The 16200-nt window shown below is 42.9% G+C and overlaps 1 protein-coding gene across 1 annotated transcript; it reads right to left on the bottom strand.

Moving 5' to 3' along the window:
• Positions 1–11710: 11710 nt before the first annotated feature.
• tlr8a (toll-like receptor 8a) lies at positions 11711–16135 on the bottom strand. Its single transcript, XM_084022160.1, has 2 exons — positions 15996–16135; positions 11711–14976 (listed from the first exon to the last, which is right to left on the bottom strand). The coding sequence occupies exons 1-2, from the start codon at positions 15996–15998 to the stop codon at positions 11896–11898; spliced, it is 3084 nt and encodes a 1027-aa protein (XP_083878286.1). The 5' UTR covers positions 15999–16135; the 3' UTR covers positions 11711–11895.
• Positions 16136–16200: the final 65 nt, after the last annotated feature.

Raw genomic sequence — 16200 nt, 5'->3', positions numbered from 1 at the left:
TTGTAGTATAAATAATTACCACAGCTTCATTCCTTATTTTTCTTCAATTCTATTTTCTTCCAGGAGGGGGAGACATAGTTCAACACTTGCCAACACACCTTAAGAGCCAAGATGTAGACAAAAGGCCATATGTTGCTCCATATTTTGCCTGTAATGTACATATATATATATATTCAGAGTTTCATCTCCATGAAGCAACAAACCTGGATTGCAGATGTGTTTTAATTGAACAGAAGAATTGAATGTGTACTTCCTGTTCTAGAGATAGATCTGAACAAAAGACTCAACTGTCTGTGAGTGGAATTTTACCAGTCGTGGGGACGATTGTGTGTTTTGATGAATCTATAAAGTCATAATTTGATAATGCATCTGGGCTGCAGACGGCATTAATCCCAGTTGCAGGATGCATGCAGGTAAATGAGGTGCCCCGACATTGGGCACACATATATTTCCACTCATTCTCCCTTTCTGTGACCTCTGGCACGATGAGGAAAGCTTTTACTATAAAAGGAGAGACGAGGCTGTTGAGTAGTTCTTTTGAAAGTGATGTGTTAACATAACCACATCCTGCCCAGTGTGGGAGATGCATGAGCAATGAATGCACTGCAGAGAATAGGGACTATACTGTGAAAATGGGCCACGGCTCAAGAAAGATATTGTGGTACATTACTGGAGATAAGAATACAGTCTTAATTTGACAAACGTTCATATAATAGTCACATTTAAAAAGGGGATGCACAATAAACACTGCTGGGTTTTTATGCCTTCAAAGCTTTAATCTCCAAAATGAGACATTTTCTGTTACGCTGAAGTATGATCTTTCCAAAATTGCGAAACACCTGATCAATGGACCAGGAAGGTGTGTTGCACAGCTCTTCCTGTCCACTCCTGCAATAACAGATGTGACCTTGAGCAATCTTTTTGACTTGGTGTGTCTACAACTCTGACCGGAGTCTCATGCATGTCCATCTCTTTGCGGTTTTGTGAGGCCAGAGGATGAAACAAAGTTATAGTAACTTTGTGCAGGTGCTTCCGCGTTTAAAAGTGTAGAGGAAACACGTCAAATCCGGTAGAACAAAGGCAAGTCTCTTCAGGCACACTCGCACCGAGCCAAGTACGCAGTTAAAATTGCTCTATTAGTTTAGTTTCGGACCCACACTGGGTCTTCCTCTGGGCGTGGCTGGAAAGAGCATCGACCTGTGGAATAACATGAATCCTTATATAGAAAAACAATGGCCAGGAGGTGAAATTACACGAGCATATCACAAAATTATAAATGTCAAAAACACTCACAGTGAGGGTTTATAGCTATAGATACCTTCGATAACATCGACAACAACAGAGTGACTAAGGCTTTTTACATTAAAACAAGCCTGAAATCTATTTCCTCATCAAGATGTCGTTATGTTTGAAACCTAATGTCTCTGTGATGTTATGTCTTCACCTGGATTTAACTTACTGAACCTGTTTTATTACCTCAAAACATGTGTTTGAGCACCACATTGTCGCCAAGGAAAAAAAGGGGCTCAAAAGAACCTAATTTGTCTTATTGTATGGCTTTGTCCTTTACTTGACCCAACAAAAACAACTCCTGTAATTCCCCAAAAAAGGAGTAACCTCATAAGTCCAGGTGCTCCTCCTGGAACATCTGCTGCCCACATATTACACAATGACAGGCTGCTACAAAGTGAGCTTGCAGCCAGAGAGACGGACCTTGGGGGATTGGGACTGTCTGCGAGATCACACGGACGCTTTACTCTCTCAGCTTGACGGGTGCGTCAGGGCCAAAACCGGCAGGCTTCGGCCTCAGCTGGACACCTCTCGTCCTCCTCTCATTCATAATGCAGCGGCTGTACCATGCTGTGAGAGTGGCTTGGATGTGGAAGCACCAGACATCTCAAGAGGCCTGATGTATGGCTCCCCATGATTAATTAATGGGGCGTGGCTGGTCCGAGACATTACAGTAGCCTATTAAATCTGTCACCGTCTCAGACAAAGCTCGTTCTGTATGTCGTCCACTCCGCTGCAGAGCCGATGATGAAGCTTTACATTAAGTAACGATACATCACTTGCTTTGTTGGACTCGTACAACTGTCCTCCTGTATCGGAGGAGGAGACTGGCCTTGCATTGATACTGACTTTTCAATAAGTGGTGAATCAACACAATATTTGCTTGTGATTCATCGTCTTCAGAGGACCCTGACTGGGCCTCACACACCATCAGACAACATCACATTAGGTTATACTGTATACAAACATCTACATGTGTTGCAGTAGCTTTTTCTTTTACTTCTTCAAATCTGTGGTCAGTTTACGGGGGGGGGACTTCCCCTTTGCACTTCCTGTCAGATGACTATACCTAAATCCACTTCCCTTTCACACAGCCGCTTTTATTATCCTCCGATCGGCTTTCAAATGTTTCTAAACAAACAACTTTACAATTCGGTCCCAATCCTTTCCTCCTTCTTTTTTTGTCAGTAATGTCATGTTTGCTGCATTTTACTCTCAAAGTCAAAGCCATGATTTACTCGTTACATTCTCTCAGCGTAGTAAACCATACTTATCCATGCTGCTTGTATCAAAGCTGCAGTTAAAGGAACATGTCGCTGCAATAATGAAGCTCTTGGCACACTGATACAGCTTTGTACTGTAGCTACATGTTGCTCCTTTGATGGCTGCAGGGGCCATAATATGCTATTTAACCTTTTAAAGTGGTAGGACCCGAAAGGTCGGAGTTCAATCCTGCTCTTTATTCTTTTTGACCGGGAAGGTTGGTGCTGGTTTTAACATCCCAACTATGCACCCGAAGAAGAGAACGCACCTCACCTGAGTGCAGTGATCATGTAAACGGCATGCCTAACAGGATAAGACACGCTGCAGTATCACTTTTACCCCCTACCTGTGTGTGTGTGTGTGTGTGTGTGTGTGTGTGTGTGTGTGTGTGTGTGTGTGTGTGTGTGTGTGTGTGTGTGTGTGTAAATGTGCCTGCACTACTGTGGGATTATAGGCTCCTGATAGTACATCTTAAAATGCCTGCGCTGTTATTACAGACGTGTGTGGTGCATGAGAGCAACCAGATTTAATTTCCTGTTTGTAGTTGGAATGAGCTTTGTATTTAGGGCTGCAGGGACACACACACACAAACACACACACACACACACACACTGCGGGGATGGAAACAAAGCTCTGCAGGCATGTCATTTTAAACCGCATTATTAAAAGATACGAGAGGATCGTATGCATTTCGGTGTTTACATGCATGCAGCTGGAGGCCCTGTGTGATTCGTTCCCCGACATATAACCATGACAACAATGCACACGCAGACACCGTCTGGTGTGAAACCTGTGCAGACAGGAATCGAGGCTCGTATGTTAGATCTACAGGTTCCTCTCTAGCGGTGCAGAGCACGCAGTGGAAACAGTCTGCCACAAAGGAAGAGAGAAAATGTCACATGACAGCTGTGACAGTTTTGAAACTTTGAAGCGAGCTTTGTCTTGATGGCTTCCACAGACCTGCACACACACACACACACACGCACACACACACACACACACACACACACACGGTGCTTCTCCATATCCATAGGCCTTATCACGGTGAGATCAAACCATAGACCCAATCTGAGTGTTTTCACACTAGATGGGAGTTTTAGGGCTTTATGACACTCTCAAGAATGTAAATCAACTTGTCAATCCCTGGATTTGACCATTATACTGCACATCCAGTTGAGACTGCTGGAGGCTGTCTGACCAGGAGGTATTGAGGAGTGAAGCACATTCCTCAGACAGTTCTGAACAAGCTGTCCTGCTCCGTCTGGCCCATGGTACGTAGTAGTGAAATACTAACAAAAAGCATTGAAAACATTCACGCAAAACTAAACACATGCTTGACACTTAAAGTTGCATAAGATGTCATTCAGGTCCAATTCATTAGCATCACCAAGTACAATGTGTTTACTGACATTGATCACGCTGTTCTGTACAGTGTGTCGGGTGCAAAATGTTCTCAGTGTGAAATCTTGGCACATAATAAAATTCTGATGACATGATTGCACGCGGCTATAAGTCTCTGCATGCATCTGCTCATATAGCTAAGCATGATGTTAACAGGGGCGTTCAAGGCCCTGATTGTCCAAGTTGCATTCAGCATGGTCAGCATTGTGCCAGTCTATGGATGCTGTCGGTTTTATATATGAGTTAGTTTAACAGTTCTTCAACAGTATGAAGTTGCAGCTCCGTAACCACATCCTGTCAACTTCGAAGCTGCCTTCAGATACACCCACAAACAAGCTCCATGTAGCAAACAGCAGCACTGCAGCTTAAAGTGAGATGTGAAGGAGATTCAACAGTCTGGGCGTGATGACACTTTCTCATCAGCTCATCTCAGCATGTGGTACTATGGAGGGATGGTAATCAGGTTTTCATTGCAGGACCAGTATCAAATAACCAACACAAGCATTGAAAAACAACAGAAATGCACATTTTAAGCACTCAAAATGTTTGTTTATGGTTTCAGATAAATGCCAATCATACAGACACTGAAATAGGCAGCCAGGAACGACATACTGTGAGTTTGATAAGCATCGGTGTGAGTCCATAAGTGGGAGGAGGCGATAGCTTTGAGGATCCTGCTCTGGTATGATGTTTCAAAACTCGAGGGCAAAAAATGAAATACTTCCTGCTCTGCATACATGCTGTGACAAAGTACAAATGAATAAAGGTGGTAAGCAGAGGGTCGGTCAAACATATACACCACAGAAGAGACAGCTGCACGAAACAAAAGCAGTAAAAACAAGGCGATATTGGCTGAATAACGACGCGTCCCTGCAGAGGTCGCGTTCATTCCTTTATATGGGACTCTGAGGCCCACTTTGCTAATGAAAGAACCCCTTACTCAGCATCGGAGCCAGAAGAACAAACCCCGAGTCTGTCTGCGTTTTCACGTCCATTGCTCAAATCACATGATCCCATGATCACTCAACGCACACCGTTTCTATCGCCCCCTTTAAACGCATGCAAACTGGTGTCTCACTTATCCCTCTCACTTCCCGTCTCAGTGTCACACATGGTCACTCATATCACACTATCTTAACTCCTCTAGTTGTGTAGGTTGCAGAATGTTAACACGGTGAATTCTTCCTGCTCGGACGTATACATGGCGTCTCAGTACAGGAGGACGTCGGTGCTGAAAGGGGGGCATTAAGGTTGCCAGGCTCACAGCTGGGGAGCTGCTGAGCTCACCAGGGTGACTCTTGCAGCTGAAAGGTTGCATGCACATGTCACATTGAATCATGCCACGCATGCCTCTCCGTCGGTGCACTCGTGATCACATCTGCCTATAGCTAGCACAAATGTAGCCCAGCTAATTGGAATTCTGTTTTGCCTTTCGCGTAGCTAACCCCGTAACCTTTCTCACTTCCTTGTATAGCTGTTGAACTCTATGCCACATCACAACCTTTTCTTTTCATTGTTGGTGTAAGAACTAGCTCTTGACATTGTTCTGTGTAAATACTTTAGCAGGATCCGTGTAGTGGAAGCTTTGAGACAACATTTCCAACATGATTAAGGGAGATAATATAAATAAATATGGTTTAGATGTTTATCACTACTAAAATGTCTCATAGATGGGGTTGGCTTCACAGGAATTTCCAATTCAGTCTGTAAGGTTAGCTGCAGCTTCAATGTCTTCCTCTTTTTCAGTTTGTTTGTGTTTTGCATACGTTGTCATAGATTTCAAGACGGACTTTGTTACCAATACACATCTGGCAGACTTCTAATGGCCAGTTATTTCCCAATCAGGTGCCTGTGATTGTGATGGATACCTCACCATGGAGCATTTACCTTATTTTTTCTGCCTCCTGTCTTTTTCTTTCGCTATCTGATTATTTACTTGTTATATCATGCTACTTTAAGAATGTGCTTCATCTAGTTCTGCTTTATTTAGGGCGTATTTGTATCCTGTTTCACATAATGAAGCTCTTTTGGCTGCCACCCTCGCCATGTAATTCTGTAGGACTGACACCGTAAATGCAAGGTGCATTCCCTAGTAAGTGTGATATTCATGACTCTAACTAAAGGTAAGCGGCCCTCAGAGGATGTGAATCGGGGTCAGGCAACTCTTTGTGACTCTGCCTTTGTATGTGCTCCGTTAATGGGGTGTCAAATAGCTGTAAGGTACTTTTTTCCCCCCGGAATGAAAAATCGAAATCTGCAAACAGATAAATATTTATAGTTTGTTAGCCAGACAGATGGATAAATCCCTTCTGCTGCAAGTCTCCAGTATTGCACAAGGCACGTTTCTAAGAGGGTCTTTGTCGCACATAGCAACCATTATGGTGTGTCACTGGATTGGCCGGCTCACACCCTCCGCTTTTGTGTCTACCTATCACACAATAGCAGCTCTGCTTTTTCCCACCCTGAGTATGATAATGAAGACAAAGATGAATTGTCCTCTTTTCTTTTTTTTTTTTGGTTCACTCTGAATTAAGAACATAAAGACGTTGAAACTCCCTGAACAGATGAATGAACATTTTGTGTCCCAGCTTCAGCTTTTTACGGTGAAAATGGAGTAAACCTTTCTCATATAAATCCCTGTAAATCTGTAGTATGATTGAGGTATGTCCATAACAAATTCATATTTAGTTTACTATTATTTGTTGATTTGTTCTAGAAGAATAGACTTCTAAATAAACATTGTAATTATGTACACCATGTCTTCTATGTACGGAAATGTAACACAAAATGAACACGATACTAAATAAAAAGTAAAAAAATCAAATAAATCAAGAAATGTTTTTGGCATGAACTGGAGATTCAACACTGGTTGGCTGTAATCAGCATGCCGGGGCTGTGATTTATGTGCAGTTATGCATTAGGTGTTCCATTAGAGCATGCCATCGGCTAAGTAAACATTGCTCAACAGCATCTGTGCTGTGCAACCTAAGTTAACCTCTTAAAAAAAGATGCAAAACTGTGCCTAAACATGGGTTACATGTTCGAGCAGGTAGACAATTTCAACATTTTTCCTAGATGGTGTCAAGAGTTGACTTTGACAGCGTGAACCAAACCAGCAGAATAAGGTTAATTAGCCACAACCTTCTATCTATAGTTGAACATATGTTTCACACAACAACGTCCTGTTTAAAATGATATAAAACCATTAGCACCGTTGCATTCATAGTGTAGCAATGGTGAAAACAGGTAGAAGAACGTCTCATTATTATGGAACAACCTTCATGATTTTGTGACAAAGAAGAACTACATATACAGTAAAACCACCACACTCAGATTTAGTGATCGTGTAGAAAGGTAAAATCTTCTGTCTGCTACCATGGAAACAGGGCGCAAGAAAGAGGAGCCGGGCATTGATGTTTAAGGCTGAACACGAGGAAGGAGCAGACATGAGTTACTCCGTGCTGCTGCTGTAGCAGCTGTGAGATCCTCCTGCATGTAAAAACAATAACCTGCAGGAACTAGCATTGTTCCTCCCCCGAAGCATTTCCTATAAAAAAAAAACATGTGTATTGTATTGGTTTCCAATATTAGACACCCATTGACCGTCATACTTGCATTAGTAGAGCAGAATCTCTTATTTAAAGTAACATAAAGGTCTCGATCATTCCTTCTTCCCACATTGTGACTCGTTGCTTATACATGTGATTATTTGATAGTCATTGACACGGCGAAGCTATTTCACACAAAGGCGGACACAGACTGCAAATTAGTCTCATCCAGCACAATCCATCTGAAACTAGCCACGGCCTTCCACTTCATGCAGACAAGTGGTCTACCGTCAAAGCTCCCTCGTGATGTGAAGAGGATTTAATGCATCACCCCTGCACTTAACAGTGCAGCATGCATATTTGTTTGTCGACGTTATTTTTAAGCCTCTTAGGCAACATGACACTACAGTGTGCTTATTGATATACAGTATACTGTAAGCCTTTAAGATACCCAGTGTGGTTCCATTCTCAAGGCACATTACGTATGTAGCCACAGGCGGTCTCAGGGGGCATCTGCGTCATTCGTAGCGAGCCGTGGTCAGTCCGCGCCGCGGTCCGGAGGGTCCCCCGTCACAACACTGCCAGATGGCCTCTCGGGCGCCTCAAGCCTTGTTCACCACAATCAGCCCTTTTAGTGTCATCTCACTGTCACTTGAATCCCTTTACATGGACAGTTATCAGGTTGGGACCGGGCAGATCCACGCGAGCGGTAGAAGTTTTGTTTTCTCTGCGTGAAGCTATACCTCACTTATCATTAACGTGTGGATCGTGTAACAGGAGAAGGCAGTGCCTTGTAATGTGTAATATTGACTACTGTTCCCCCCCCCCCAAAGCACATGTTGTTATAGGACACTGAGGAGCTGTTGTGTGGCAAGACTGCACATAAATATGGTAGAGGACTTGGAGGGGGGAGGGGTGCCAGATGTGAGTATATATTTGGCCTTTTCAAGCTTCTTCAAAGGGCTACACTAACACATCCTTTGCCCCCTTTACTGAAAATGACCTTAGATTAAAAGCAGCCTCATGGGAAAGAGGACGAACGTGAACCCATTGTTATTAACGCACAGCTGTTATGGCCTATAGACATTACGGTTACGTAATCTCTCTTCTCCCCACACATGATACAGCTGTCATGCTGCAGAATGAGGTACAACAGGTTCTTCCTTCTGTAAATAGATTGTTCATTTAGTTCACCGAGACGGCCTCGTCAATCCATGGTTGTCAGAGGGGTCATCGAGGTCAAGGCTCGTTAAATCACTTAGTGGTACTCCTTCTACAGTATGTAGACTAATAAATCCCGAGTGTGGTCTTTTGCCATCCAGTTTAAAAACCTTATTCAACTTCTGTATCGTTTTGTCCCACAGATATTCAAATCCATCAGTTCATCCAGCAGCTAAAGATAGAACACATGACCTCAGGCTAGCTTCCAGCCCCACCTCAACCCAGGTAGGCCGTCTAGTATGTACCTGTAGGATTGCATTACAACCTATGCCACATTTTAAAGCAATTCTCAATGCTGCTGATTAACATGCAACTAATCAAAAGGTCAAACTGAAAAACTAAACCCAAAGCCAACACCTGAGGGCTAATTGACAGACCGAGTCAATGGGAAGCAGCTGCAGTCAGTAAGGAGGTAGTCTGGCTCAGGTTGTGTAGCTGCAAGGAAGGAACTTCTGAGTTCAGGACCAAGCATGTGAGGGCAAGCTTTTCAGGCCCGTGTGGAACCATTGTGCTACTTTAGCGTTTCCATGCAAAAAGCTAAATTAAAGCCGAAGTCATGACCATACGTTAGTCTTAAACCCCCATGTTGGGTGGCAAGACAATGTAAAGACCACAAGGACACAGTCAAGTCAGTTTACATTTTTATTTTTGCATATTAAACAAACTTGCGCATCCCAGATTATTATTATTTTTTTTTTTTAAGATTTGTTTTTTTATACAGAACTTGCCATGTGAGCATTCACAAGTAGCCGGAAAGGTTACAAGTCAAAAAAAAAAAAAAGGGAAGTGTGGGTCCCTCAGTCGATTCATGACACAGTTCAGATGCATCCACAGTGACGGATGAACCCATGCGGATGTCAAGTCACTTGGGAAGGGTGTGGTGGATTCACAGCCATGGTTGTCAATTAGTACCGCAACTTGGAACAGAAAAAAAAAGTAAGGCTTATAGAATGTACAATGGACAGCAGGCCTGGTCTTCATTACGCCGTCTTCTCCTGTTCGATTACTGCAAGAGAGGAAACGTTTAAATAATTAGTGTGAAGGCAAACCAAAGAAAATGCATGTTCTGGATTTAAGTGATCAGATGAAAATACATACCTTCTTTGGTCGGCAGGACGTTTTTCACCTCCGTTTCAGTCTTCTTCAGCTTTGTCTTGTCAAAGCGTTCGACTTCCGAGACGTCTGGTTTGTCAGCCATATCTGCAGAGACACTAAACAGACAATGAGAGTTAGAATAAAATAATCCTCCGTTTGAGTGCAATCAGAACACACCTGGGCAGCCATGGGGGTCAGAATTAACGAGCCTGAGAGGCCACTTGCATGAGCTGCACAATGTTGATGCTTACAAATGTGGCTGAGAAAGACAAAGAAGTCTAAAAGGGGAAGATAATGCGCGTGCGTGCGTGATTATCAGCGCCCGACTTGAGAAACGCTTTTGTCAGTTAGCGAGTGTGCAGCTCTGATGGGCCACCGCCCTGACATTAAACCCAGACGGACTTCAACAAGCCTCCACATTCTGTAGCATTTCCTTTCAATACATCAGCCTGTAAGCATTTCCTGATCAACTCCAGCAGCCTTTTCACACACACCAGGCGCAGCTGACACCGCTTAATAACGAGCCGACGAGGAGAAACGTCAATTAAACTCGGTGACTAAATCATTAAACAATAAAACAATTTAAATAAATAGCCAGAAAATTACACACAAATTACATACAAACACACTCACCTGGGATTCGGTCGGTGAAATAACTGTGAGCGCGTCTCGTTGACACAGGAGCAGAGTGATGGCTGCAGCGTCACTCACACTATATATACAGCCTGGTATGCAAATAAGCGTCGACGTCACGTCCACTAGTGTCTCTAAAGCCTGCTTTTGTAAAATAATAATAATGATGATAATAAATACAAATACTTTTTTGCTCTAAGAGTGAAACGCTGAATACACCGTCATCATATTTTGAATTTCCCCACGTTTGTGCATTTATTTGTGGATATTTTGGACACCAAACTTTAACCGCCTGCATCAGAGTAGTAATAAACACTCTGCCATTAAAGGTGTCCGCCTCACCATGGTAGCGTTTATTCTCGCCGCAAAGCGAATTAAAATGTAGGCTGCAGAGTGATTTATAAGCGAGGCGATGAGTCTTAACTTGCACAAAGCGTCCTGTTAATATTGTGTCAGAGGGCGACACCTTGCGGAAGAAATAAGTAATAACCCGGAAGTCAGGAAGTGTAGCTACACGGGGGGCTCATGAGACCTGCAGGTGGGACCGCAACAGGTCAGTATTTAGCATTTCATTTTTGAAAGCTTTGGCTGCGAAGCTCGAAGGGTTTTCTTGTGGTTCACACATGATTTGGTGTGTTAGCAGCAGGCATAAAACTTAAAGTGGCAGCCCGTGAGATTTGAGATACGTTGCTTCTAGCGGCCTCTCTGGTGTCGACTGTCTTTTTCTTCGGACTGGAAGTTATTGAGAGTCAACTTAGCAGTAAAGAAATGTACCTGGCTGCGCCGGTCAAAGACTTTAGACTAGAGGGAGCCTGACTCAGCAGTTGGAAGTTACCGATTTCCGATTACAATGAAACGCAGCATACGCTTCCGTGGGTATAGCGCCACCTGGACGGACCAACCGCTGCTGACTGACGTAAAAAGCGTCACTCATTTTGAATTTTGCGCGAGAATGTCGCCACAGACACGGAGATCCTATTTCTGGGCAAAGCAGTAAGTACAGGCACTTTCAATAGTGGTTCATATGATAAATCAGCATTGTTTTAACTAATTATTTGATAGATAGTAACATAAAAGACACATTTAACACAAAATAAATAAAATAAAGGACAATGCAGCTCCTTGCAACAAATTGCCTTGGTTGAATGTTTGACCTTGCAGATAGTTTGTAGTTTAGATGGAGACCAGACAACTCAAACGAATGACACAGATTTTAAATTGATTGATTTATTTACATACTCTTTTTGCACATAAATCACAAGACATTCAGTGTTATTGTAAATACAAAAACAATAGTTTTTGTCTTCAATTAAACCGCAAGCAGATTAATAATAATTGTGAAGGACCACATCAGTGTTGCCAATGAAAAATAGTTTTAAAACAGCCTTATTGCGCACATGTTAAAGCTGTAGGCCGAGATATTCCCCAGACAGTTGTCATCGGTTCACCTGCTGGTGAAGTACCGTGAATAAGTCTTGTTGTACATCAGCTGGTTGTCCACTCTGACCACATTCCTCAGGTTTTGCCAAAACCAGGGCTCTGCGGCGGCCGTTTTCGGCCACTCCACCACACTTTTCTCACACAGCCTCCTCCTTAGTCGCAGGAAGTGGGAGTGCTGCAGGACGGGCTCCAGCATTAGCAGCACAATCACATCCACATTTTCATCCAGCAGTCTTTGGTGGGCCAGATACATCGCCAGCTTGAAGACCCCGGTCTTAACGTAGCCCTCCGTTAGGACGAACAGGGTCTTGCGACTGTGCCGGATGCTCTGAGCGAGGTTTTCTACCAGCGGGGCTCCAGGGGGCCAATCCCTCTCCTCCAAACACAGAGGAAGATGCCTCTCTCCTTCCTCCTCCAGTTTCACTCGCAGATTCCTCATCACCCACTCAGAGACGTGTGGATCTCTGGCGTCGTAAGTCACAAAGACGTCGTAGAAGTCATCTGGTGAGTTCAGGGATTGGTATCCTTTCAGCTTAGCTTTCACATAGTGAAGGACGTAGGAAGCATCCCAATAAAACAAGTGAGCGACTGTCGCCACACACATGAAAGCGATAATGAAGGAATTTGTGAGAATATAGATCAAGAACGCCATACTGTTATTTACGCATGAGTTAATGTCAAAGCGGATCAGAGCGTAACCCTTCTGGTTGGCCGGTGTTTCGCACGTCACCTCGGTGGTCAGTCTGGGGATCTTTACATTGCTCTTTTCGATCCACACGATGAAATCCAAGGAATCACAGGTGCATTGGAACGGGTTATTCTGCAAGAACAATGTCTGAATCGGAGGTTTTGGTTCGGTTTGGAAAGTGGACTGATTGATGATAGTCAGTCTGTTGCTTTTAAGGCTAAGTGTCATGAGGCGTGTTGCACCCTTCAGGAACCCATTGTCCAAGTGGAGGATGTGATTGTGACTCAGGTCGAGGAAAGTCAAGGTGACGTTTGCGTTGATGCCCGTCACGTTCAAGAAAGAATTGAAGCTCAGGTCTAAAATTTGAAGTTGATGGAAACCTTTGAGTTTGTCCCACATGAAATCAGTCAGTCTGTTGTGAGCTACGCACAGTGTGGTGAGGTTGCGTGGCAAATAGTCATACACGTCATCCGGAATCTTTGCAATGCTGTTGTAGGATATGTCCAAAATCGTCAGGTTGATAAGATTAGTGAAAAGCATGTCATATGAGCCGTCCCGTTCTTTCCAAAGAGTCCCCAGAAGGTTATTCGTAAACTGAAGCTCTGTTAATGATTTGCTGTACATCAGCTTTGTCGTCAGTGTGGAAATGGAATTGTGACTCATGTTCAGCACCCTGAGAGTGGGCAGATTTTGTGTGAAATTTAAATTATGCGTTACCCCGAATGCTTTAAAGTAGTGATCGTTGTTACTGATGTCCAGCACTTGTAGTTTCTTCAGTTCGTTGAAGGCGTTGTCATAGGCCAGATCAATCTTGTTGAATGACAGGTCCAGGTACGTCAGATTAGGCAGTGAGGAGAACTCTGTGCCATTAAGTGCTGCGGAAAATCCATTTCCTGACAGGTTGAGACACGCTATGTTTCCATAGCCCTCAAATTGCTTCGGAGTAATGAAGAACAGATTATTTGAGCTGAGGATTAGCACTCGTCCAGAGGTGAAGCACTCTTCCTTGATGAGGCCGTGTGATAGCTCATAATCGAAATCTTTCAAATGGGGTTTTATGAACGGGGAGATGGAAAGGTCAAACCTCTGATTGTCCCCATCGCTTGTATACTGGAGACTTTTCACTGGAGTGGGATACAGCCTATTTTCTGCAAGGTATATCATTTTCAGGTGGAAGAATTTGCTGAATATGGTGGAATTGGAGTGGATGATGAAGTTAGTCCCTAAGTTCAGTGCGGACAGGTTTTTGAGCTCGTACAGAGGTCTGAGGGTATCAGGTCCAAGATTCTGGAAGACCAATCCCTCAATGTGCAACGTTCTGAGTGACACAAGTTTTGCAAACTCTTTTGAGAGGTTTATTGTATGAGGGTAGAGCTTGAGGGCAAAGTTGAAAGAGAGATCAATTAATTCTAACCTTGGAAGATATCTTAGAAATGTTGCCGCCTCAGTAATTTCCTTTAACAAGAAGTTAAATGACAGGAATAATTGTTTGAGCTTGTTCAACCTCTCAAACCAGGAGGGATTCAGGTAGTCCAGTGAGTTTCCTCCCAGGTTCAATACCTGCAGCTGGGTTAGACTGTGGAATGCATTAGGATGGATGCCAAGAGAAATGTTTTTGCAAGGAACACAGGGATTCGGACTATTTTCACATCTCGGACAATTCCCTTGTATTTTTAGGATCTTTAAATTTGGCAGCCGTAGAAAATCATCTTCAGATATGTGCTGTATGCGGTTCAAGCCCAGCTTCAACATCTGTAGTGATCGGGGTAATCCTTTGGGAACTCGAGTTAAGTTGTTATAGGACAAGTCCAGAGCTTGCAGTTTGCTCATGACTGCAAAACTGTCATCCGCAATCGTAATAGATCTCCCACAAGGATTCCAGATGAAGCAATTTTTGCCTAACCACAAATGTGTCACATTTGTTAAACTGGCGAGGCTCCTGTTATCCAACGACATAATCTTGTTGTTGTCCAGGTTGAGGATTTCCACACTGGGAGGGATATCGCTGGGAATCTTGCTCAGACAGTTGCCTGCTAGTCTCAGCTCTCGTAGTTTTGTCAGATTTTTGAAAGCCTTCGAGGCGACGATCACTGCTTCTTTTTTGTTTGCCCAATTAAGATTGAGTCGGGTCAGATTCAGCAGGTTGGAAAAGGAATCCACGGAAATATTCTTAATGTTGTTTTCCGATAGGTTGAGCTCAGTTGCGTTACTGGTTATCCCCACAGGGACTTTAAGCAGACGACGCCCTTCACAGTCAAACCGGACCTCAGAGGTGTTGGAGGCTGTGACATCACAAGGGAACTGCGACGTCATCCACAGAGGTTTACATGCTGCAGGCTGAATCTCATAATGGCAACACAGACAGAACAGCAGCATGCACATCCAACAGGAGGCCGTCTGTAGATGAACAACATAATTAGTCAACTGCAGAGTTTCATAAACAGACTATAATACAATGCATCGTATGTTGTGTTATGATAAAAGATGGGCTAGAAACAATAATTAGAAGGAATGATTACAGCAAGAAAAACCTGTTTCATATTCACAATCACACCTGACTAAATACTTCATAATTTAACCAGCAGATGGCAGCACTCTGCAGGTCACTCAACTGGAATAACTGCTCTTGACAGTCTGTTAACCCCTTACAGCCAGACAATTTCATGTAGTAACTTATTTCTTCCTCACAAAGCCACACATTCTCACTTTAACACCCAGTTTCAGTTTATTTTTATAAGTTGTTGTTGGATGTTAAGAGAGTATATTCTGCATCGACTTGTTCCAGCTCTATATTGAAGCTTTGTGATTTTTACTGTGAGCGCTATATAAACCTTTTCCAATCAAATAGAAACATTTTCTAAAAACCTTGTGAATTTAGACGTCAGCCTGAGACATCATTGTTTCTTTGGAAACTAGAATTTAAAGTAAGGTTCTGTGTGTTTGAACAATGTTTGGCTGCATAGCATAAGTTTATAATTTCTAGTCCACCGACAGACGGCTCCCCGTTAAGGGGTTAACTGTCACCCTCTAAAAATGTTAAGAGATACTAAATCAAGATGATGGGATATAGTTTCCTACACAGTTGGGCGGAAACTTTAATGTACTGTATTCACTGTGGAACACACCATGAATATGAATGCCAAAGAGTTTTCAACGAGTCAAAGATTTCAGAGTCAAAAAAATAAATTTATATTCAGACAGGTTTTATCCAGTGCCATTATGTTCATCACAGAAGCACAAAATCATTGCAGATTATTTTACAGAAACATCACATGCAGCTAACCAGTAAATCCATAACACACAAATACAAGTCTGAATATAACATCGAGTTCACTTTCAGTATAATATATCCTCTGCTATATATATCTAGAGCAAAGATTAAAATGTACAGAGAAACTTGTATCAGTACAACTCACCATTGTGAATGCACGGTATTGTTTCCTTATGATCCTTGAAAGACAAATGACTTTCTTTTTCAGGTTAAATTGAAAATGAACTATTTCTAAAAAACTACGCCTGCCTTTTGTGTCACAAAGTCACACCAAGTTAAAACATCCTACTTCGACTCATCTTGATACTTAACTCAATATATATAACACACATGATATAAAAAAAAAAATC

This window comes from Eutrigla gurnardus (assembly GCF_963514095.1).
Source record: "Eutrigla gurnardus genome assembly, chromosome: 12".
Classification (NCBI taxonomy): domain Eukaryota; kingdom Metazoa; phylum Chordata; class Actinopteri; order Perciformes; family Triglidae; genus Eutrigla; species Eutrigla gurnardus.
This window is presented reverse-complemented; position numbering and strand designations above follow the sequence as displayed.